The sequence below is a fragment of the Ranitomeya imitator genome, chromosome 3 (assembly GCF_032444005.1).
Source record: "Ranitomeya imitator isolate aRanImi1 chromosome 3, aRanImi1.pri, whole genome shotgun sequence".
NCBI lineage: Eukaryota > Metazoa > Chordata > Amphibia > Anura > Dendrobatidae > Ranitomeya > Ranitomeya imitator.
The window spans coordinates 778,363,558-778,389,676 of NC_091284.1; the positions used below are offsets into that span (position 1 = coordinate 778,363,558).

The 26,119-nt window shown below is 48.3% G+C and overlaps 1 protein-coding gene across 1 annotated transcript in view; it reads left to right on the forward strand.

The window, feature by feature from the left end:
* The first annotated feature begins 592 nt into the window (after window positions 1-592).
* The window catches only part of FGF9 (fibroblast growth factor 9), a 64,487-nt gene continuing 38,960 nt past the window's right edge, over window positions 593-26,119 (forward strand). Inside the window, exon 1 of the mRNA XM_069759114.1 lies at window positions 593-1,464. Coding sequence (XP_069615215.1) covers window positions 1,188-1,464 — 277 coding nt within the window. The 5' untranslated portion in view covers window positions 593-1,187. The remainder of the gene's footprint in view (window positions 1,465-26,119) is intronic.

A 26,119-nucleotide genomic window follows, 5' to 3' on the forward strand; every position in this document is an offset into this window, starting at 1 on the left:
GATCGGGGGAGTCACAGAGCCCCGTCTTTAGGATCGGGGGAGTCACAGAGCCCCATCTTTAGGATCGGGGCAGTCTCAGAGCCCTGTCTTTAGGATCGGGGGAGTCTCAGAGCCCCGTCTTTAGGATCGGGGGAGTCTCAGAGCCCTGTCTTTAGGATCGGGGGAGTCTCAGAGCCCTGTCTTTAGGATCGGGGCAGTCTCAGAGCCCTGTCTTTAGGATCGGGGGAGTCTCAGAATAATTCCCCCCCCCCCCCTCCAAAAAATAAAAAGTGTATGGTAGAAAAGAAAATAATAACCAGCGCAGTCAGGACAATTCTTCCCATTAGGACAGTGATTAGGTGACACCTTACACTGTGCAGCTGTTCCGGACGCGTTTCCAGAGTGGAGGGAAGCTGGGGACAGACACCTGACCCCGCCGCCCACTAGTGTGCGTGTCAGTGGCCTCCGTGGCAGCCCGGGTCCCGCATTGCCGGCTGCAGACACTGCCGCAGAGCCGCGGGGATGTGAGCCGGTAGGCAGCGGGCGGTAGGACCCGGGAGGACGCGGCTTGGCAGGGAGGCAGTAAGGCTACCTTAAACCCAGCCCAATGCCTGCTGCTGCGCCACTCTGCGAGCTGGATGGAAGAGCCTCAGCAGCAGCAGCTTCATCATCAGCGGCGGTGTGCCCGGCACAGACACCTGTTCCCCGGCTGCAGCCCCCGCTCCCTCCTGCAGCTGCCACCTGAAAAGTTTCCGTGCGGCGCTCCCGATGTGTGCGGCGCCTGCTCCAGCCCAGACAGCGCATGCCTCCCCGGGGTCCGGAGCCGAACATTCTGACGTAGCCTGGACATCCTCACACAAGCCGGGCTGCTGGAAGTTGGTGCTGTGCCCAATGGAGGGAGTCCGCCTGCGCCCCCTGAGCGCCACTGCAGGGGCTGCTGCCCGAGGACGCGGAGCCCGGCTCGCCTGCTGAGATGCGCGGACAGCACGATGTCACCGCTGGCCGCCGCCGCCGCCGCCGCTTCTCCCGTCAGGTTTGACCTTGAACCTCTTCAGCCCCACGACCGCGTATTATTGATGGAGTGAGGAGCAGAGGCGCCGTCCTCCCCCTCCCTCACTGAGTCACCCGCAGGATCCCGTGCACACATATATACGCACCTGCCCTCCGCGCCGGAACCGCAGCTGCCTCCCAGCGCCCGCACCAGGCTCATGGCTCCCTTGGGTGAAGTTGGCAACTATTTCGCAGTGCAGGATGCTGTGTCTTTTGGGAACGTACCTGTCCTGCCAGTGGATAACCCCATGCTGTTAAGTGACCACCTGAGCCAGGCTGAGGCTGGGGGGCTGCCCAGGGGCTCCGCAGTCACTGACTTGGAACACTTAAAGGGGATCCTCAGAAGGAGGCAGCTCTACTGCAGGACTGGATTCCACCTAGAGATCTTTCCTAATGGGACTATCCAAGGGACGAGGCAGGATCACAATAGATTTGGTAGGTCACTGTACACGGTTACATTCCATCTGCAGGGAACTGATGCAGCACGTTTTTTTGGGGGGCACCAAGTTCCAATGTTCATGCTTGGACCTGGTTGTGGCATGTATTGATTGAGTTCTTGTCAGGACCCTCAAATTAGGGGACACCACGTTCTGGACCTTGCCATGGATGTGTTGGCTATTCTAAGTAGTTGTTAGGACCCTCAAATTGGGGGACACCAAGTTCTGGACCTTACCATGGTATGTGTTGGCTATTCTAAGTAGTTGTTAGGACCCTCAAATTGGGGGACACCAAGTTCTGGACCTTACCATGGTATGTGTTGGCTATTCTAAGTAGTTGTTAGGACCCTCAAATTAGGGGACACCACGTTCTGGACCTTGCCATGGATGTGTTGGCTATTCTAAGTAGTTGTTAGGACCCTCAAATTAGGGGACACCACGTTCTGGACCTTGCCATGGATGTGTTGGCTATTCTAAGTAGTTGTTAGGACCCTCAAATTGGGGGACACCAAGTTCTAATGTTCATGCTTGGACCTGGTTGTGGCATGTATTCATTGAATACTTGTCAGGACCCTCAAATTGGGGGACACCACGTTCTGGACCTTACCATGGTATGTGCTGGCTATTCTAAGTAGTTGCTGGTGCCCCACAATTTGAGGGTCCTAAGTTCTGGACCTTGCCATGGTATGTGCTGGTTATTCTAGGTAGTTGCTGGTGCCCCACAATTTGAGGGTCCTAAGTTCTGGACCTTGCCATGGTATGTGTTGGTTATTCTAGGTAGTTGTTGGTGCCCCACAATTTGAGGGTCCTAAGTTCTGGACCTTGCCATGGTATGTGTCGGCTATTCTAAGTAGCTGTTAGGACCCTCAAATTGGAGGGCACCAAGTTCTGGACCTTTCTATGGTATATGTTAGTATTTTGCAGTCAGGACCTGCAGTTTGAGGGGGGCACCAAGGTTATTCTGAGTAGTCAGGACCCCCCAAATTTTGGGGCACCAAGGTCTATTGTGCATGCCTGGACCCTGCTGTACATGTAGCTGTCAGGACCCTCTATTACAGCGCCCTGCGCAGCCCCCTCCCGGCTATTATTGACCCCTTCTATTTAGAGGTGTGGTGCAGGGGGGTGATGCACAGATGTGTGTGGCCATTTGCTTCCCCCAAATTCCTCTGTGATCGCAGTGCAATCTGCAGGATCCCGGGCTAAATCCCAGGGTCATGGACTCATTTTACAGCGCACATACCATGGGGGGCTGTTACTTCTATAGGGGGCTATTTGTGACTCAGCATTAGAGCTGGAGACTGGAGGGCGCATAGCAATACTAACCCCCAGCCCAATCCCCTGCTTCCTTTTATTAACCCCTGAGATGCTGCTGCTGGGACATTGATCTGCATTGCTGCAAGTTTCAGAAATGTTGCAGCTGCTTGGACTGTGTGCAGAGTCCCATCCAGCCACCTGATCAGTGTGAGGCATGTTCAGAGGATCAGTGCTGTCAGTGTGTCATCTGCAGATGCTCTGGGGGGATGATGGGAGTAGTGGATGCTGGGGGGGATGATGGGAGTAGTGGATGCTGGGAGGATGATGGGAGGAGTGGATGCTGGAGGGATGATGGGAGTAGTAGATGCTGGGAGGATGATGGGAGTAGTGGATGCTGGGGGGATGATGGGAGTAGTGGATGATGAGCGTAGTGGATGCTGGGAGGATGATGGGAGTAGTAGATGCTGGGAGGATGATGGGAGTAGTGGATGCTGGGGGGATGATGGGAGGAGTGGATGCTGGGAGGATGATGGGAGTAGTGGATGATGAGCGTAGTGGATGCTGGGAGGATGATGGGAGTAGTAGATGCTGGGAGGATGATGGGAGTAGTGGATGCTGGGAGGATGATGGGAGGAGTGGATGCTGGAGGGATGATGGGAGTAGTGGATGCTGGGAGGATGATGGGAGTAGTGGATGCTGGGAGGATGATGGGAGGAGTGGATGCTGGGAGGAAGATGGGAGTAGTGGATGCTGGGAGGATGATGGGAGTAGTGGATGCTGGGAGGATGATGGGAGTAGTGGATGATGAGCGTAGTGGATGCTGGGAGGATGATGGGAGTAGTGGATGCTGGGAGGATGATGGGAGGAGTGGATGCTGGGGGGATGATGGGAGTAGTGGATGCTGGGAGGATGATGGGAGGAGTGGATGCTGGGAGGATGATGGGAGTAGTGGATGATGAGCGTAGTGGATGCTGGGAGGATGATGGGAGTAGTGGATGATGAGCGTAGTGGATGCTGGGAGTATGATGGGAGTAGTGGATGCTGGGAGGATGATGGGAGTAGTGGATGCTGGGTGGGGGGCGCTTTCATTGCAGCAGTGGCTGCACTCGGAAAGTACTTGCATGCTGTATTCTAGGAGGTGTGATCACTGCTATCCTGTAGGCGCAGGACTGTGTGATGGGGTCCAGGCTATGCAGTATGGGGGCAGGACTGTGTGATGGGGGTCCAGGCTATGCTGTATGGGGGCAGGACTGTGTGATCGGGGTCCAGGCTATGCTGTATGGGGGCAGGACTGTGTGATGGGGGTCCAGGCTATGCTGTATGGGGGCAGGACTGTGTGATGGGGGTCCAGGCTATGCTGTATGGGGGCAGGACTGTGTGATGGGGGTCCAGGCTATGCTGTATGGGGGCAGGACTGTGTGATGGGGTCCAGGCTATGCTGTATGGGGGCAGGACTGTGTGATGGGGGTCCAGGCTATGCTGTATGGGGGCAGGACTGTGTGATGGGGTCCAGGCTATGCTGTATGGGGGCAGGACTGTGTGATGGGGTCCAGGCTATGCTGTATGGGGGCAGGACTGTGTGATGGGGGTCCAGGCTATGCTGTATGGGGGCAGGACTGTGTGATGGGGGTCCAGGCTATGCTGTATGGAGGCAGGACTGTGCGATGGGGGTACGGGCTATGCTGTATGGGGGTAGGACTGTGTGATGGGGGTACGGGCTATGGTGTATGGGGGCAGGACTTTGTGATGGGGGTACGGGCTATGGTGTATGGGGGCAGGACTTTGTGATGGGGGTCCAGGCTATGCTGCATGGGGGCAGGACTGTGTGATGGGGTCCAGGCTATGCTGTATGGGGGCAGGACTGTGTGATGGGGGTCCAGGCTATGCTGTATGAGGGCAGGACTGTGTGATGGAGGTCCAGGCTATGCTGTATGGGGGCAGGACTGTGTGATGGGGGTCCAGGCTATGCTGTATGGGGGCAGGACTGTGTGATGGGGTCCAGGCTATGCTGTATGGAGGCATGACTGTGTGATGGGGGTACGGGCTATGCTGTATGGGGGTAGGACTGTGTGATGGGGGTCCAGGCTATGCTGTATGGGGGCAGGACTGTGTGATGGGGGTACGGGCTATGGTGTATGGGGGCAGGACTTTGTGATGGGGGTCCAGGCTATGATGTATGGGAGCATGACTATGTGATGGGGGCAGGACTGTGTGATTGGGGTCCAGGCAATGCTGTATGGGGGCAGGACTGTGTGATGGGGTCCAGGCTATGCTATATGGGGGCAGGACTGTGTGATGGGGGTCCAGGCTATGCTGTATGGCGGCAGGACTGTGTGATGGGGGCAGGACTGTGTGATGAGTCCTGGCTATGCTGTATGGGGGTAGGACTGTGTGATTGGGGTTCAGGCTATGCTGTATGGGGGCAGGACTGTGTGATGGGGTCCAGGCTATGCTATATGGGGGCAGGACTGTGATGGGGGTCCAGGCTATGCTGTATGGCGGCAGGACTGTGTGATGGGGGCAGGATTGTGTGATTGGGGTCCAGGCTATGCTGTATGGGGGCAGGACTGTGTAATGGGGTCCAGGCTATGCTATATGGGGGCAGGACTGTGTGATGGGGGTCCAGGCTATGCTGTATGGGGGCAGGACTGTGATGGGGGTCCAGGCTATGCTATATGGGGGTAGGACTGTGTGATGGGGGTCCAGGCTATGCTGTATGGGGGCAGGACTGTGTGATGGGGTCCAGGCTATGCTATATGGGGGCAGGACTGTGTGATGGGGGTACGGGCTATGGTGTATGGGGGCAGGACTTTGTGATGGGGGTCCAGGCTATGCTGCATGGGGGCAGGACTGTGTGATGGGGTCCAGGCTATGCTGTATGGGGGCAGGACTGTGTGATGGGGGTCCTGGCTATGGTGTATGGGGGCAGGACTGTGTGATGGGGGTACGGGCTATGGTGTATGGGGGCAGGACTTTGTGATGGGGGTCCAGGCTATGCTGCATGGGGGCAGGACTGTGTGATGGGGTCCAGGCTATGCTGTATGGGGGCAGGACTGTGTGATGGGGGTCCAGGCTATGCTGTATGAGGGCAGGACTGTGTGATGGGGGTCCAGGCTATGCTGTATGGGGGCAGGACTGTGTGATGGGGGTCCAGGCTATGCTGTATGGGGGCAGGACTGTGTGATGGGGTCCAGGCTATGCTGTATGGAGGCAGGACTGTGTGATGGGGGTACGGGCTATGCTGTATGGGGGTAGGACTGTGTGATGGGGGTCCAGGCTATGCTGTATGGGGGCAGGACTGTGTGATGGGGGTACGGGCTATGGTGTATGGGGGCAGGACTTTGTGATGGGGGTCCAGGCTATGATGTATGGGAGCATGACTATGTGATGGGGGCAGGACTGTGTGATTGGGGTCCAGGCAATGCTGTATGGGGGCAGGACTGTGTGATGGGGTCCAGGCTATGCTATATGGGGGCAGGACTGTGTGATGGGGGTCCAGGCTATGCTGTATGGCGGCAGGACTGTGTGATGGGGGCAGGACTGTGTGATGAGTCCTGGCTATGCTGTATGGGGGTAGGACTGTGTGATGGGGGTCCAGGCTATGCTGTATGGGGGCAGGACTGTGTGATGGGGGTCCAGGCTATGCTGTATGGGGGCAGGACTGTGTGATGGGGGTCAAGGCTATGCTGTATGGGGGCAGGACTGTGTGATGGGGTCCGGGCTATGCTGTATGGGGGCAGGATTGTGTGATGGGGGTCCAGGCTATGCTATATGGGGGCAGGACTGTGTGATGGAGGTCCAGGCTATGCTATATGGGGGCAGGATTGTGTGATGGGGGTCCAGGCTATGCTATATGGGGGCAGGATTGTGTGATGGGGGTCCAGGCTATGCTATATGGGGGCAGGACTGTGTGATGGGGGGTCCAGGCTATGCTGTATGGGGGCAGGACTGTGTGATGGGGGTCCAGGCTATGCTATATGGTGGCAGGACTGTGTGATGGGGGTCCAGGCTATGCTATATGGGGGCAGGACTGTGTGATGGGGTCCAGGCTATGCTATATGGGGGCAGGATTGTGTGGTGGGGGTCCAGGCTATGCTATATGGGGGCAGGACTGTGTGATGGGGGTCCAGGCTATGCCATATGGGGGCAGGACTGTGTGATGGGGGTCCAGGCTATGCTATATGGGGGCAGGATTGTGTGATGGGGGTCCAGGCTATGCTATATGGGGGCAGGATTGTGTGATGGGGGTCCAGGCTATGCTATATGGGGGCAGGATTGTGTGATGGGGGTCCAGGCTATGCTATATGGGGGCAGGACTGTGTGATGGGGGTCCAGGCTATGCTATATGGGGGCAGGACTGTGTGATGGGGGTCCAGGCTATGCTATATGGGGGCAGGACTGTGTGATGGGGGTCCAGGCTATGCTGTATGGGGGCAGGACTGTGTGATGGGGGTCCAGGCTATGCTGTATGGGGGCAGGACTGTGTGATGGGGGTCCAGGCTATGCTATATGGGGGCAGGACTGTGTGATGGGGGTCCAGGCTATGCTGTATGGGGGCAGGATTGTGTGATGGGGTCCAGGCTATGCTGTATGGGGGCAGGACTGTGTGATGGGGGTCCAGGCTATGCTGTATGGGGGCAGGACTGTGTGATGGGGGTCCAGGCTATGCTGTATGGGGGCAGGACTGTGTGATGGGGGTCCAGGCTATGCTGTATGGGGGCAGGACTGTGTGATGGGGGTCCAGGCTATGCTGTATGGGGGCAGGACTGTGTGATGGGGTCCAGGCTATGCTGTATGGGGGCAGGACTGTGTGATGGGGGTCCAGGCTATGCTGTATGGGGGCAGGACTGTGTGATGGGGGTCCAGGCTATGCTGTATGGGGGCAGGACTGTGTGATGGGGGTCCAGGCTATGCTATATGGTGGCAGGACTGTGTGATGGGGGTCCAGGCTATGCTATATGGTGGCAGGACTGTGTGATGGGGGTCCAGGCTATGCTGTATGGGGGCAGGACTGTGTGATGGGGTCCGGGCTATGCTGTATGGGGGCAGGACTGTGTGATGGGGGTCCAGGCTATGCTATATGGGGGCAGGACTGTGTGATGGAGGTCCAGGCTATGCTGTATGGGGGCAGGACTGTGTGATGGGGGTCCAGGCTATGCTGTATGGGGGCAGGACTGTGTGATGGGGTCCAGGCTATGCTGTATGGGGGCAGGATTGTGTGATGGGGGTCCAGGCTATGCTGTATGGGGGCAGGACTGTGTGATGGGGGTCCAGGCTATGCTGTATGGGGGCAGGACTGTGTGATGGGGGTCCAGGCTATGCTGTATGGGGGCAGGACTGTGATGGGGTCCAGGCTATGCTGTATGGGGGCAGGACTGTGTGATGGGGGTCCAGGCTATGCTGTATGGGGGCAGGACTGTGTGATGGGGTCCAGGCTATGCTGTATGGGGGCAGGATTGTGTGATGGGGGTCCAGGCTATGCTGTATGGGGGCAGGACTGTGTGATGGGGGTCCAGGCTATGCTGTATGGGGGCAGGACTGTGTGATGGGGGTCCAGGCTATGCTGTATGGGGGCAGGACTGTGATGGGGTCCAGGCTATGCTGTATGGGGGCAGGACTGTGTGATGGGGGTCCAGGCTATGCTGTATGGGGGCAGGACTGTGTGATGGGGGTCCAGGCTATGCTGTATGGGGGCAGGACTGTGTGATGGGGGTCCAGGCTATGCTGTATGGGGGCAGGACTGTGTGATGGGGGTCCAGGCTATGCTGTATGGGGGCAGGATTGTGTGATGGGGTCCAGGCTATGCTGTATGGGGGCAGGACTGTGTGATGGGGGTCCAGGCTATGCTGTATGGGGGCAGGACTGTGTGATGGGGTCCAGGCTATGCTGTATGGGGGCAGGACTGTGTGATGGGGTCCAGGCTATGCTGTATGGGGGCAGGACTGTGTGATGGGGTCCAGGCTATGCTGTATGGGGGCAGGATTGTGTGATGGGGGTCCAGGCTATGCTGTATGGGGGCAGGATTGTGTGATGGGGATTTAGGCTCCCACATCACCCATTACCTCTCTCCTGCAGCAGCAGCAGATCTCCCCCCACGGGTGACCCACCATGCCTCTAGCTGTCCCACCCCATTAGGCTCAGGCACGATGCAGTGAGGTGTGTGCAGCGCCCGGTACATTGGGAGAGCAGCATGGACGCACTGCATTGCTCCCGGTCCTGGCTCCACGCCTCCAGCAGGTGTCTAGTGTATGTATGTGTGTGCCGCGCCACCGCTGGGTCCTGAGCACCGCCGGCTTCTCCCGCACGTGGTGAAGCCCGCAGAAGGGGAAAGAGCAGCAACTGCGGCGCTACTACAGACATTACGGAAATCGCTCAATTTCTCCAGAGCTTGGAATTGACAGGACATTTATTAACCTGTTCGTTTCCGGGAACCACTCTGGCAGAAGGGGAGAAACTGTACATAGCAGTTACCTACAATATTAAAGTGATCAAGGAAGTGTCTCATTTATATTGGTGAAAGTCCTACAAACTGATACTGGATGATAAAAAAAAACTTAATATATGGAGAATGAATTAAAAAAAACAAACGGCATTTTTTAAATTTAAATTTACATATATACATACATTAAGTTACCTAAAATGCGAGGATGGTGCGTTCAACTATTATGACTCATTGACTAGTCACTCGTAGTACTAATTATTTAATTTATTTATTTTTTTTATTGTGCAATATTTAGGTAATTATCACGTCTGTTATTTAAAAAACAAAACAACGGTCATCCTTAATTGTTGCCGTTATCGGTCATACGGGGGTGAAACACTTTTTTTTGGAAAAGGGGGTGTGACTCAAACTTTAAAAACTTTAAAAAAAATTTTTTTTTTTTGTTTGGTTTCCCCTTCCCTAAGGGGATTTATAGTTTTGATCAACAGCTAGATTTTTTTTTAATTTGTTTATTTATTTTTCCTGTAAATTTTAGGCAAATAGTTGCCGACAGTTATTCAATCTTGGAGATCTAGGAGAAAACGATCCGTCTTTCATGATCATTCCATATTGTATAATTAGCTGAGAGTTTTCCTGAATGCAGCAATGTTAGTATTCAGTCTTAGTCCAAATACATTGTTTCAGATAATAATAATAAAAAAATAAATAAGAAATTGTAAATAAATAAAAAAAAAAAAAATTGCCTAATGCCGGGAAGAGATATATATATATATATATATATATATATATATATATATATATATATATATATATATATATATATATATATATATATATATATATATATATATATATATATATATATATATATATAATTAATTTATTTTTAAAGGTCTGTTCAGCTTTAAAAGGCTCCTTAATCTATTTGCCTTCCACCTGCTTTCAGCTGGAATGTGTTACCTTTAGTGCACACATCATAAAAGTTCTGCAGATGATAGGAATGTTATATTGTGATTTGTGACCGTGCCGCTGGGAATTTCCTCCTTCCTCCTTTTCTTGCCTGGCCTGAGACTTCTTTATCATTTAGTTAATATGTATTTGCTGCAGTCATTCAGTGACAGCCGGGGTTTGAACCTGTAAAGTTTTGTAATTTTTTTTTTTTTTTTTTTGCATTCTTGTGACTTTCTTTAGCCTGGAGCATGGGAAATCTGCATTTCAACTTGAGAGATTACTGCTTATCTTTCCCTCGTTTTACATGTGGATTGGTACTAATTGGTTTAAGTAATTGTCACTGTGAAAAATCCTGAGTGCCTCGTCATGTCACAACTAATTAATAACGTGGAGAACATTTGCCGCCTGCTCGTGGCTGCCCGGCGGATCCTAATTAATAATTGATATGATGATAAATATGGCTGTGTTTAGACTGTAGGGTTAAAAGCTACATATGTTGGAGAACGCCAGCCTTGTGACTCTTCCCTTTAAATGTTTCACTGGGAGGATGTTGTATTCTGGGATCGGCGCTGATTAATAAAATGCTGTGACGGAGGCTTGGAAATGATGAGCGGAAGGGAAACCCCCATTATGTTGGTTGTGCTCGGAGCTCGCACCGATTTTTATGTTGATCTGACAACCCGCCTTGTAGTTTCGTCTAGACCTTGATGGAATGGGAGAACCTATGTGGTCAGGTCCAGATGGCATTGGTCTTATATGTGCATTTTTTTTTTTCCTATTGACTTGGTAATATTTTAAAAAGCTCGTCAAGATTTTTGGTGCCGGAGCAAGGATTGATCAGGAGTGATCCCTAACAAATCATGTACCAGCTAGTTATCATGCACATGGATAGTGGTTTGCTATATTAGTATTTCCAAGAGCATCAGCCCTACAACTTAAAAGGGCTTCAGTTTATCATACTGCCTTCGGATCACGCACTATGTTAAAAGAGTAGGGATGAGCGGACCCGCAGACGCTCAGGTACGTCGTGCTCGACCAAAGTTCGGTTCTGGTACCAGAACTGTACCTGAAATCCATAGAAATCAATGTGGACCTTAATTTTGGATCTCTGTTTCGTGTCTCTCTCTGTTTCGTGTCTCTCTCTTATGGTAACATAGTAACATAGTAAGGCCGAAAAAAGACATTTGTCCATCCAGTTCAGCCTATATTCCGTCATAATAAATCCCCAGATCTACGTCCTTTTACAGAACCTAATAATTGTATGATGTCTCCTATGGTTCGCTCCTCACTAAGGCTAGTTTCACATTTGCGTTAAAAAACGCAGCGTTTTTAACGCAAACGCATGTGGTGCAAAAAACGCATGTAAACGCGTTAAAACGCTGCATTTTTTAGATGCATGCGTTTTTGCATATGGTAAAAAAAATCGTGGCGTTTTGACGCGTTTACATGCGGTTTTTTACCGCGTTTGCGTTTTTGAAACGCATGATGAGAAGTGTGTGACAGATGCCAATCATCAAAAACAATTAGAAAACCCAATATAAACAGAAATAGCTAGGGTTAGGATCCCTAGGGATAGGGTTAGGGTTAGGATTCCTAGTAACCCTAGGGATCGGAACCCTAACCCTAGGGATCCTAACCCTAACCCTAGGGATCCTAAGCCTAGGGATCCTAACCCTAAGCCTAGGGATCCTAACCCTAACCCTAGGGATCCTAACCTTAACCCTAGGGATCCTAACCCTAGGGTTAGGATCCCTAGGGTTACTAGGGATCCTAACCCTAGGGTTAGGATCCCTAGGGTTAGGGTTGGGGGTGGCTTATCAGTGTGTATTCTGGTGTTTTTCTATTGAAATGCATGCGTTTAAAAACGCATGCAAACGCATGTGCTTAAAAACATGTGTTTACATAGACAGCAATGCGTTTATTTGCCGCAAAAAAAGCATGCGTTTTTTTGCGGCAAAAAAACATCGCTAGAAATTACTACAGGTTGCATTTCCGCAACAAAACGCAAGCATAGAAACGACGCATGCGTCGTCAAAACGCGGCAAAACTCATGCAAAAAAAATGCATGCGTTTTTTTGCGCTAAAACGCAGCGGCAAAAAACGCAAATGTGAAACCAGCCTAATAAAGAGCAGTAGGAACTGAACAAATTGATTTAAGCGTAACTCATTTTTTGTTAAATACCTGTTCCTGTGCTTAGGAGTCATGTGGGCGGTGCTAGTTATCTCCGTATGCTCAGTTACTGAGTAGAACTACCCACCGGACTCCCAAGTAAGTGATTAAAAAGAACTTGTAACCAGGTAAAAAGTGGACAGTTTGTTGTTTTTTTTGCTTTTATTTTATTCCCACTGTCCACCCCGATTATCCCAGTTTTTGTTTTTTGTAAATCCGTCATGCGGTTCCAGAGATATGGGTCCTTTTTTTATTTAGTGATAATTTTGTATTGCCTTTTACTAAGGGGGCGTGGCTAACAGGCTGTTTATACTGCGCAGCCTAAAGACACGCCCCCAAGAGAATCCTGTGGGCCACTCCCACCTTAGTACGTGTCATGAAAATTAGAACTAAATAAAAAGGCCCATATCTCTGGATCCATAACGCGGATTTCCGAAAAATAAAAAAGGTTCACTCAAGGGGACACAGCAGGAATAAATTAATCACAAAACTGGCCACTTTTGACTTGGTGACAGGCATTCCTTTAAGGCAATAATAAATAAGGAATTCTGAATAATTTCTTAAAATGTATATCGATCTAGGATTTTGGTGCTCCAGGGCCTCTCGAATACTGCTGTAAAGCTTCGAGGGCAAGCCTATCTTTGGTGTAGGGTCCCGGAAATGCTGTAATATAGCAGATTACGGATGACGGATGTAATATATCAAAAGTATTTATATCCAAATATGCTGAAAAATTAAGGAAATCCTCGTAGGATGAGTTTTAGGGATATACTGTGCTGTGACAGGAGTGATTTTCTTATCTATGAGAATGCAGAACTCGGACTGATACTCGGACTATTAAGTATCCAGATGTCTAATTGTCCCGTGTAAATCCAGCCTGAGGTCATTTAGTCTGTCTGCACCTTATGGGAAAGAGAAGTCTTTCTTCCCTGTAAAGCAAGTAATTGGTGGTCCGTACACCGTGCCGGTGACATGAGGTGAGCTGCACCTATGCAGGTGGTGCCGTAGGAGTGGCGCTCTGTATTGCAGTCTGGCATCGTGTAGGGCATATCTAGTCTTTGTAAACCCAGTAATTCCTTATACAGTGGGCGTACCTCTAGCATCAGCAGAACCGCTGCACGCACAGCTTTACAAAAAAAAAAGTAAGAAAGAAAAAAGAGAGAAAACCTTGGAGCATGCAGAATGGCAAAGTCAAGAGAGGAGGTGACCTCCATCTACTGACGCAGGGCACAGACAATGTTTTAATGCTGCATCTCCTATCCACACAGAAATGTGCTTACAAAGCCTGGCACACTGACACAGGGCACCGCTCCTCGTTCTACTGCAGAACATTGCAGATTCTCTCAAAGTAGATCTATACATAGGATCCGAACAGAACTGCCATTTTGATTTCGCTCTGCCGTTCCTGATGCCCTCTAAATGTTGGGACACGAGCGCTCACGTGGATGCCATCAGATGTTTGCAGTCACTGCAGTCTTCTTCCTCCTCTGTGCTCGATGCTCAGTGATGCAGAGCTGTCCGCTACTTCTTGTCGTAGGATATAGCTTATGCTCGTTGTCTTACAAAGTTGCCTAAGTAAATATTAAATACAAGTTTTTATATCATATTCACATAGATCATTTTGTAAGGAACCAGGTTAATAATCTATATATTCACCAATATGGCTATCACTCACTGTTCCTACACTCCTGGATAGTTAATCCTCCTTCTGCAGCCATACGGAGGTGGTGAATGTATATCTGCATGTCTAACCTAAGTCCGTGTGTGAAATGTAATGAATGCCATATTGGTCTTAACCAAGCTTTCCAAAAAAGGTCAAATGTTTAGCATCCAGAAAAAGAAACTCAAAACTCTTAAGCCAAGTTCACAAACCTTTAAGTTTGGCCATGGAAACGGAGTAAAATCTGTTACATCCAGATAGTTGGTGCATTTTCACCCTTGGCAGAAATTATCACTATGAGCCTTGACTCTTTTCAAGTGAGCCTTGAACCTTTTCAGACGAGCCATGCCCCATTCTAATGAGTCAAGCCCCCTTTGAGATGAGCCATGCCCTCTTTGAGACGAGCCATGCCCCCTTTGAGACGAGCCATGCCCCCTTTGAGACGAGCCATGCCCTCTTTGAGACGAGCCATGCCCCCTTTGAGACGAGCCATGCCCCCTTTGAGACGAGCCATGCCCCCTTTGAGACGAGCCATGCCCCCTTTGAGACGAGCCATGCCCCCTTTGAGACGAGCCATGCCCCCTTTGAGACGAGCCATGCCCCCTTTGAGACGAGCCATGCCCCCTTTGAGACGAGCCATGCCCCCTTTGAGACGAGCCATGCCCCCTTTGAGACGAGCCATGCCCCCTTTGAGACGAGCCATGCCCCCTTTGAGACGAGCCATGCCCCCTTTGAGACGAGCCATGCCCCCTTTGAGACGAGCCATGCCCCCTTTGAGACGAGCCATGCCCCCTTTGAGACGAGCCATGCCCCCTTTGAGACGAGCCATGCCCCCTTTGAGACGAGCCATGCCCCCTTTGAGACGAGCCATGCCCCCTTTGAGACGAGCCATGCCCCCTTTGAGATGAGCCATGCTCCCTTTGAGATGAGCCATGCCCCCTTTAAAATGAGCCATGCCCCATTCTAATGAACCAAGTCCCCTTTGAGACGAGCCATGTCCCCTTTGAGACGAGCCATGTCCCCTTTGAGACGAGCCATGCCCCCTTTGAGACGAGCCATGCCCCATTCTAATGAACCAAGCCCCCTTTGAGATGAGCCATGCTCTCTTTGAGACGAGCCAAGTCCCCTTTGCGACGAGCCAAGTCCCCTTTGCGACGAGCCAAGTCCCCTTTGCGACGAGCCAAGTCCCCTTTGCGACGAGCCAAGTCCCCTTTGCGACGAGCCAAGTCCCCTTTGCGACGAGCCAAGTCCCCTTTGCGACGAGCCATGCCCCCTTTGAGACGAGCCATGCCCCCTTTGAGACGAGCCATGTCCCCTTTGAGACGAGCCATGTCCCCTTTGAGACGAGCCATGTCCCCTTTGAGACGAGCCATGTCCCCTTTGAGACGAGCCATGCCCCCTTTGAGACGAGCCATGCCCCCTTTGAGACGAGCCATGCCTCGTTCTAATGAGGAATGCCCCCTTTGAGACGAGCCATGTCCCCTTTGCGACGAGCCATGTCCCCTTTGCGACGAGCCATGCCCCCTTTGCGACGAGCCATGTCCCCTTTGAGACGAGCCATGTCCCCTTTGAGACGAGCCATGTCCCCTTTGAGACGAGCTATGCCCCCTTTGAGATGAGCCATGCCCCCTTTGAGACAAGCCATGCCTTGTTCTAATGAGCCTTGCCCCTTTCAGACGAGCCATTCCCCTCCATATAAACCCTGCCCTACTCCACTCCTTGGATGTTTCTCTGGATGCAAGGGCTTGACATCATGGCATTAGGAATATTTTGGGGAACACTGCTTTCCGGGAGGTCACCAAAGGCATCTGCTGTGCCCATAGATTTTACAGCTCTTCTAGGAGTACAAGACGTTTCCTGATTTTCAAGTAGCCTTCCAAATATTTTTGGAGTGTTGGCAATTAAGTGGAAAGTTCATTTTTTGGGTACAAGGAATTGGCAGGTGTTGTAAACCTTACTTTTTACTATTTAGATCTAGGATCAGGAATAACAGAAGCAATGGGATAAATCTGAATGGGAGGAGACACAGATTAGATATTAGAAAAAACTTTTTGACAGTGATGGTGATTAATGAGTGGAACAGTCTGCCACGAGAGGTGATGAGTTCTCCTTCCATGGAAGTCTTCAAACATAAAGAGGCTGGACAGACATTTGTCTGGGATGATTTAGTGAATCCTGCTTTGAGCAGGGGGTTGGACCAGATGACCCAGGAGGTCCCTTCCAACTCTATTATTCTATGATTCTATGATCTACTCCACTATACATAGAGGCTTGGACCACCCATCAGTTCAGTGTTCAGTGGACCACAACAGTCACTTCTGGGCAGCATTATCTGAATGAGCCCAATAGTCCCGCTCTAACATACGAAGGCTTTGTTACAGATTTTACACTGGGGCCCCAGGAGCGCCCAGGAGCCCAAATTGCTTGTGGCTATCAGTAGAATGATCCATAGTCGATTGCATTGAGTTATGAGTAAAGACACTGAAGGCATGCTGATACGTGTAGTATGTCATTAGCTACGAGCTGTATTGGTGAGTTTGCACAAAAAGCAAGGACTGCTACCCCAGAACTCTCTGATAGAGCACCATGCCACTGTTTTTCAAGGTGCGGAATACTTGACATAAGTCTTTGGTACACACACTTTTAAGTACCACTCTGGCGTTTTCATATATATTTTTACTACTGGTTAGATATCAGTAATGTTCGTTCTGTGTATAGTACAATACTTATCCGGACCCCGTCTTCTTCTGTTTCAAGCGCCGCTCCAGGCCCTTTCCACCATCTTGTGACTGCAGCTCTTCTTGGCCTGAAATCGCTGCCAACCGTGACTTACTCTCTTAATGTAAGTCTACGAGAGCCTCATAGTCTTCCATTGAGAAGTGACTTCCGATCCACCCAACAAACACTTCAGTGATCCGGCCGGTCACAAGGTGCAGAAGAAGGCCGGAGCGGCGTTCGAAGAGAAAGATGCCGGAATGGGACTTCTTAAAGGGTTGTAGGCGATTATATATTCAGAGTTTCAAGTTCTAGTTGGGAATATAAAAACAGAGATGGCTGATGCTGTATTGCAATGGTTAGATCACATGGTTCCTTGTATCTGTGCCCCTAACTTCTCATCCCCCACAAAAAAAAAAAGTTCAACTCCTATGCCAGTAACACCTTGACGCCCCGGCTTCTACTCCTATGCCAGTAACACCTTGACGCCTCGGCTTCTACTCCTATGCCAGTAACACCTTGACGCCCCGGCTTCTACTCCTATGCCAGTAACACCTTGACGCCCCGGCTTCTACTCCTATGCCAGTAACACCTTGACGCCCCGGCTTCTACTCCTATGCCAGTAACACCTTGAAGCCCCGGGTTCTACTCCTATGCCAGTAACACCTTGACGCCTCGGCTTCTACTCCTATGCCAGTAACACCTTGACGCCCCGGCTTCTACTCCTATGCCAGTAACACCTTGAAGCCCCGACTTCTACTCCTATGCCAGTAACACCTTGACGCCCCGGCTTCTACTCCTATGCCAGTAACACCTTGACGCCCCGGCTTCTACTCCTATGCCAGTAACACCTTGACGCCCCGGCTTCTACTCCTATGCCAGTAACACCTTGACGCCCCGGCTTCTACTCCTATGCCAGTAACACCTTGACGCCCCGGCTCCTACTCCTATGCCAGTAACACCTTGACGCCCCGGCTTCTACTCCTATGCCAGTAACACCTTGACGCCCCGGCTTCTACTCCTATGCCAGTAACACCTTGACGCCCCGGCTTCTACTCCTATGCCAGTAACACCTTGAAGCCCCGGCTTCTACTCCTATGCCAGTAATACCTTGACGCCCCGGCTTCTACTCCTATGCCAGTAACACCTTGACGCCCCGGCTTCTGGGGTTTGTTCTGATCTGATGTGAGGTCAAGGGCTTCAGTGCAAGCAAGGTGAGAGAGGAGTTTCTATCATGTCTAATCTCCAGCTTTGTTTATCATGGCGCAGGCTTTCCTATACAAGCAATGGCACGCAGAAACCTTCAGAAAAGTTTCTATTATTTCTGAAAAATATCTATATATCCACCCAACCCTGCTCCTTGTGAATTGCAGGTGATTTCAGGATCAAAATGATTGAAGGCTCAGAGCATTGATTCAGGGTTCTGGTATTTGCTTTGTTTCTGTCATTATTTTGGTTGGTGTTTTATCAAGACTCATTTCCTGAGAGTTTTTTTTTAATCTGTATAAGCTGAGAAGTTTTTGGCAATTCTGTTAAAGGAAGTCTCTGGACTGGACGGATGCACTACGTTAGGTCAAGTGTGGGGTCTGTTCAATATGTAGTTTAGACAGTATGAGAAGGCGCCAAACTTATGGCAGAGGCTCATGCTGGAGGATAAATGTGGTGCACTTTATGTCAGTTTTACTTTGTGCTACTTTTTTTGGCACGTGTTTCATTTTAAGCCACAACTATGTTCATCTAAGCCACTCCCCCTTGTCAGTTTGTGTGATAAAAATTGACTAAAGCGCAGGCTGTTGCTTCAAGTTTTATACAGTCATGGCCAAATGTATTGACACCCCTGCAATTCTGTCAAATAATACTCATTTTCTTTCGAGAAATGATTGCAAACACAATTTATTTGGTATTATTATCTTCATTTAATTTGTCTTAAGTGAAAAAGCTCAAAAGAGAATGAAGCAAAAAGCAATACCAAGGAAGGTGACAGGCACAAGGGGGCATTCTTTGCGTCTGGAGGAGAGAAGGTTTTTCCACCTACATAGAAGAGGATTCTGTACTGTTAGGGCAGTGAGAATCTGGAATTGCTTGCCTGAGGAGGTGGTGATGGCGAACTCAGTCGAGGGGTTCAAGAGAGGCCTGGATGTCTTCCTGGAGCAGAACAATATTGTATCATACAATTATTAGGTTCTGTAGAAAGACGTAGATCTGGGGATTTATTCTGATGGAACATAGGCTGAACTGGATGGACAAATGTATTTTTTCCGCCTTACTAACTATGTTACTATGTTACTATGTTACTAAAACATTGATCATTTCACACAAAACTCCAAAAATGGGCCAGACAAAAGTATTGGCACCCTCAGCCTAATACTTGGTTGCACAACCTTTAGCCAAAATAACTGCGACCAACCGCTTCCGGTAACCATCAATGAGTTTCTTACAATGCTCTGCTGGAGTTTTAGACCATTCTTCTTTGGCAAACTGCTCCAGGTCCCTGATATTTGAAGGGTGCCTTCTCCAAACTGCCATTTCTAGATCTCTCCACAGGTGTTCTATGGGATTCAGGTCTGGATTCATTGCTGGCCACCTTAGAAGTCTCCAGTGCTTTCTCTCAAACCATTTTCTAGTGCTTTTTGAAGTGTGTTTTGGGTCATTGTCCTGCTGGAAGACCTATGACCTCTGAGGGAGACCCAGCTTTCTCACACTGGGCCCTGCATTATGCTGAAACATTTGTTGGTAGTCTTCAGACTTCATAATGCCATGCACACGGTCAAGCAGTCCAGTGCCAGAGGCAGCAAAGCAACCCCAAAACATCAGGGAACCTCCACCATGTTTGACTGTAGGGACCGTGTTCTTTTCTTTGAATGTCTCTTTTTTTTTTCTCCTGTAAACTCTATGTTGATGCCTTTGCCCAAAAAGCTCTACTTTTGTCTCATCTGACCAGAGAACATTCTTCCAAAACGTTTTAGGCTTTTTCCGGTAAGTTTTGGCAAACTCCAGCCTGGCTTTTATGTCTCGGGGTAAGAAGTGGGGTCTTCCTGGGTCTCCTACCATACAGTCCCTTTTCATTCAGACGCCGACGGATAGTACGGGTTGACACTGTTGTACCCTCGGACTGCAGGGCAGCTTGAACTTGTTTGGATGTTAGTCAAGGTTCTTTATCCAACATCCGCACAATCTTGCATTGAAATCTCTTGTCAATTTTTCTTTTCCGTCCACATCTAGGGAGGTTAGCCACAGTGCCATGGGCTTTACACTTCTTGATGACACTGCGCACGGTAGACACAGGAACATTCAGGTCTTTGGAGATGGACTTTTAGCCTTGAGATTGCTCATGCTTCCTCACAATTTGGTTTTTCAAGTCCTCAGACAGTTCTTTGGTCTTCTTTCTTTTCTCCATGCTCAATGTGGTACACACAAGGACACAGGACAGAGGTTGAGTCAACTTTAATCCATGTCAACTGGCTGCAAGTGTGATTTAGTTATTGCCAACACCTGTTAGGTGCCACATGTAAGTTACAGGTGCTGTTAATTACACAAATTAGAGAAGCATCACATGATTTTTCGAAGGGTGCCAATACTTTTGTCCACCCCCTTTTTTATGTTTGGTGTGAAATTATAACCAATTTGGCTTTAGGACAATTCTTTTTGTGTTTTTTTCATTTAAGACAAATTAAATGAAGATAATAATACTAAATAATTTGTGTTTGCAATCATTTTCAGGAAGAAACTGAGTATTATGTGACAGAATTGCAGGGGTGTGAATACTTTTGGCCATGACTGTATATCAAAGTGAATATGTAAAGATGTCGAATAGTTGCGACATGGAGTTGTGCTAAAATGTTGCCACTTTTGGCTTTTTCATGCCAGAGCTGAGGAGGGGGCGGGATGCTGTGTGGTTACACCCACCTGTCAGTTTCAGGAAAAGTGTTTTTTTTTTTTTTTTATGCCAGAAATGATACTCTGGTCACTGACTGGAGTAATATTTCTGCAGAGGTGCACTCCAGTGATAAGATGCACCAAATTCATTAAGTGCCACTTAATGAATTTGGCACATCTTGTTCCTGCATGTCCCTCTTTAAGGATGGTGTATGAAGTGCCATTTTTAAAGGGTTCATCAAAGTCTGATCTGTGGGTGCCACGCTGATCAGCTGCTCCTGGTGTCGGCTGGAACTGTCCTGTTGCGGAGCTGCACCGCTCCATCAACTAAATATTGGCCAAGGCTTGGCACTGCTCATCCACCACCTATTGATATGAATAGTTGGCACATGTGCAGTACCGGCTGTGGCCACTACTCTGTTGACAGATCTGTGCTGTGCAGTACCGCGACTAAGCCATTGTGGCTGCCGCTGACATGGGGAACAGCTGATTGGCGAGGGTGCTGGGTGTCGCGCCCCAACCGATCAGAACTTGATGACCTATCCTAAGGATAGGCCATCAATGTTAAAGTCCTCCTAGACAACCCCTTTAACGAATTGGGGCCTGTGACTTTTCATTAGCTGCCAAAATGTAACAAGTTTTGGTGCATTTTCTCCAAGGTTAGGTGTAGGCACATTGTTCCTGTAACTTTATGTAACACTTTCAGTAATTCTAATTTATTTCCTTGTATTTCTCAGCATTTTAAATCGGTTATATGTTATTTTGCCATTGGAAATGCTGTATGATTATTGTGACTTATTGAGACTTGTCCTTTGTTGATCCGAGTCATGGATCTTTGTGTTTTTGAAAATCATCATCCCTGTGCTGATTGTTTATAAATATTGCAATGTGGGGGAGAAGCTTTGTAATTATAGTTATTTATTTTATTTTTGCGTAAGATCTAATCCGTGATGAAATACTGATTGGAAATCTGAATGAAGCTTGAAGGCTAGTTCATCTAAATTTCAAAAACTTGGAGTTTCTGTTCCAAAAACTCAACAAAAAGACTCATTTTGCACATACCCTAAGAATCGCAAACCTTTCCATTCATTTATCAGTTGTATCCACCAGTTTTCTGTTGCAACAGACAATGCCAGCTTGATGTTCATGAATATGGTGCAAGGCACGCAGGGGGTAGATTGAATCATTGTACAAATAATTTGGCAGTTGCATGGACCACTGTGGTTGTAGTGACCAATGCGTTGTAGTGACCAATGCGTTGTAGTGACCAATGCGTTGTAGTGACCAATGCGTTGTAGTGACCAATGCGTTGTAGTGACCAATGCGTTGTAGTGACCACTGCGTTGTAGGGACCAATGTGTTGTAGTGACCAATGCGTTGTAGTGACCAATGCGTTGTAGTGACCAATGCGTTGTAGTGACCACTGCGTTGTAGTGACCACTGCGTTGTAGTGACCACTGCGTTGTAGTGACCACTGCGTTGTAGGGACCAATGCGTTGTAGTGACCAATGCGTTGTAGGGACCAATGCGTTGTAGTGACCAATGCGTTGTAGTGACCAATGCGTTGTAGTGACCAATGCGTTGTAGTGACCAATGCGTTGTAGGGAACAATGCGTTGTAGGGAACAATGCGTTGTAGGGACACATGCATACTCTATAAAAAAAAAAAAGTCTAAACTTTTGTTAACCAATGTTGTGCTATATAAGGCATAGGTATGTGGGTGTATTCAGTGTGGATCAAGCTATTATAACCTATGCATCACTTTCATTAATTTTTCAAAAGTTTTCATCCATTCAATTCAATTTGTCAGCATTATTGGCCTTCGTTCTGCAGCCTTAGCTCACCCAGTCTGCTAGATGTCTGTATTGAGGATCATCACTTTTAATGCCTGCCATGCAGTTCTAATGTAAATATCCAGCATTGCGTCAGGCCGGCACTGATTGTATTGCCACTCATGATCACTACCATTCCCATCAGTGTGGTCAGCCTGACTGGCGGGTCCCTAATGTGTGCTGATGGTGGTGGACGGCCGGTGACTCACAGGATACTGTGGTGGTCAGATTTGCTTGATAATATTTCCCATAAACACATACTGAGCTTGCAGTTTCTCATGTATGTAATATAGAAACCTCAGGGGAGAAATGTTCATCTTAATGTTGTGTAGCTGGGAAGTCTAGTCAAGCTGGATGAGATTCATAGCAAACTCTGAGGTATAAACAATCAATGAAGGAGCCAGGTCATCGCTTCACTTAGCCGCTTCTTGGTGCTGTCACGTTGTGCAGGATGATGTATGCTTATATTAGTACTAGAAGCAAAAAACCCCAAACTGTCAGGAATTCGGGATCTATTCCGTGATGGACACTGACAACACTCCTAGGAACACATTACAGTACACCATGATCGGTCGGTTCTGTCATGGTGTCCACCATTTTACTAGTAGTAATAGCTGTGTGTGTGTGTTGGGCTGTCCTTCCTGCCAGATATGACAGAATTTGAGATGGAGGCTCGTGAAAGAGATGAACATGGCTTTACTTTAATTTTAAAAGGGTTGTCCACTAGTTTTATACCGGTGACCTCTACTTAGGCGTTGCCTAGTCCTATTCAAGAGATTAGCGGTGGCTGCCAGGTCATACAGATCAGCTCCTAAGCGGTGTATGGAGAGTCAATGTCGGACTTCCCCCACCAATCTGATATCGATGACCTCTCTCAAGGAAGACTCATCCATGTAAAGATAGTGAACAATCCCTTTTAACTTTTGTTTTTTTTTTTTAAGTTTTCTTCTGAGGGTAGCTATTTTGAAAATTGCCTTTGGTTCCAAGACAGTGTTGTAGCTGTAATTTATTCATCTGCTTTATGGCCACAATTTCTGGCCAAACCGTCCATTTATGCCTATGCTCCAGGTCACGAGATGAGTGGTTCTGGTGTTGAATTGTGTCAGTAATGTGGGGCAGAATAGACGGTTACAACACAGCCGTGTGTATCTTCCGCTTCTTTTGTGTTTATCTCAGTCACTCCCTTGTGCCTTGTAAGGGTATGTGTACACTGTGTTTTATAGACCTCATTGTACCCGCTGAGTTTTTTTTCTCCAAAAACGCTTCTTTTATGTCTTTACCTGACGCCTATTGAGGCCTCTGTCCTTTTTAAATAGTTTGTATTAATAGTGAGCTGTAGAAGAATGGACCGGTTACTTATTTTAAAGAGAACCTGACTGGTACACATGTTGCTCGATCCACAGGCAACATGTTTCAGACAGTGGCTGGGAACCTGACTATCCATCCAGTCTCCCATTCTGCGCAGTCCATAGTGTCTTCTTCCCTCCCGCTCCCCTTGAGTGAAAGGTCTCTGTTTGCGTGGAGAATGGTTGAACTTGATGGACCTAGGTCTTTTTTCACCCTAAGTATCTAGGAGCAAATATAGGGAGAACCCTTTTACTCCAGGGGTGTGGGCGTGGAGAAGCCATGGTGGTCCTGCTTCTCTGACGAGTCATCTCGGACCTCAGATACTTTAAAGCATGTTTTTGTCTGAAACATCTCAGTGTTTCAGAATCAAACATACATGGCTGAAATCATACAGCCAGTGTCTGATACGCCCTTGTTTCGGGCAGCATGTATCCACTATGATCCCATTAAATGTTTTGTGGCTTTGGAAGCCTGACGCGGTTAAAAAGAAGTTCAAAGAGACACATGAACAGCAAGTCGTTGTTACATTACCGTGCATATGTTTATTCTTTTTATTTTAGCGCTTTTTCAGACCTGTTCCCAGCAGAATTCGAAAGAAAGACGCAATGTGCCGATCATCTTAGTTTGCTTTTGTAAGAACATGGAAGGTTGGTAATTTAGTTCAATGGGTGAGAAAAACGTGGAAGAGAATGATAGAATTTGCAATGCAATAAAAGAAAAAAACTGTTCCATAGTACACTCGTTAGCTAGATTGTTTTAATTTTTTTAGGAAATGTTTGTGTAAGTGAATACATTCAAGTAGTTGTTTTTTGTTATTTTTCTATGGCATTCTACTTGCCTGATTTCGTTATCCCGCCTCTGATAAGTTTTTTGATACAGATGTGAATTTAGTTTGTGTATTTGATCACATCTATTAAATAGTAAATCCAGTGCACATGCTCCGGCGGTGTTCTCGGTCTCTATTTCCAGGCAAGTGGCTGGATTGGTCACATACCCCACTACTGGCTTCACCTCTCAGCGATGAAAGCTATTATGGCAGCAGCACAGCACTTGTTCGATGTGGCCACTACAGCTGATAAGTTCCGGCCTCTCATACACCAAGACCTGGAGCAGCGCCCAAGTGTCAGCTTAGGATCCTGGGGGAAAAGAAGAGGGCAGTTGTGTTTATTTTATGATGTTCTCACATCTGCTCCTGTTTTTTCTATTTTCTTTTCTAGATTGGACGACACCTTTTTAATGCGACTTCTTTCTAAACCGAAATCATTTTTAGCTCTTACAGCTCTCTCGAACAGAACCTTATCCAAATCTAGTGGACATCCTAGATGTACTAAAATATTGAGCACCTCAGTAAGATACTGTGCACACTATCCAGTCTTCTGAAATGCTATAAATAAAGCTCTTAATCCCTCTTTAGATGTTATCACCTATCCGTGTATTCATCCTTTCATCTGTTTATCCATTATTTTTCCAGCAGTTCCATAGAGAATTCATGGAACTGTGGTGCATGTTTGACCAATGCTCCATTCAAACGGAACTTTGCAGAGATCTGTTCTCTGGATCAGTGGGTGTCCTAGCAGTCCAACCCCTACCAATCAGCAAGTTATCACCTCTAGGTATCTACTAATTATGGGAATTATCCTTTACTACCTCTCTGTGAGAATACCTCCGTAACACCAGGTCCAATGGAGCGCACCTTATTTTCATTTTCTGTCATATTCAGTATTCCTCAGTAGAGACCCATAAGGAGGCACAGTAGTGCCCCAAAGAATTCTGTGGGTGCTATACTGTTCCTCTGTAAAACTTACAATTAGTACAGAGCAGTAATACAGCCTTGCATATTAGATCTTACTATTTTACATCATGCACCAAGAGAAAAGATAGGATCCCAAAAATTTGTTAAAATTTAACTTGTCGCCAAGAAATTGCCGTCCAATCTGCAGGCACCTTATAAAGCAGGAGGAGCAGAGTAGATTGATATATCGTTTGTGAGAAAAGATTCCGTATAACTTGTGATTTAATCATTTAAACCTCTTCTCTTTCTGGGATTTTTGTTCTACTAGTGATATAGTTGTCAATCTCCTTAAGATAGGCATCAATATTTGATCAAGTGTGACATTCGGCTCCCTCTGCTGATCAGCTATTAGTGGTACTGCCAGAACACAACAGTATCATCAACTATAGGGGCCGTGGCGGGGTACCACAGATCCACCCCCTTTTCATTTTACTAGAGGGTGGATCTACAGTACCCGGCCTCGGCCACTATAGATGATGGAGCAGCTGTGTTACGGCAACATCTGAGAACTTCTAGCCTCTGGTAACAGTTGATTGGTGGGAATTCCTGGTGTTGCACCCCCACTGATGAGATTCATGGCCTATCTTAAGGATAGACTATCAATAAAAAAGTAG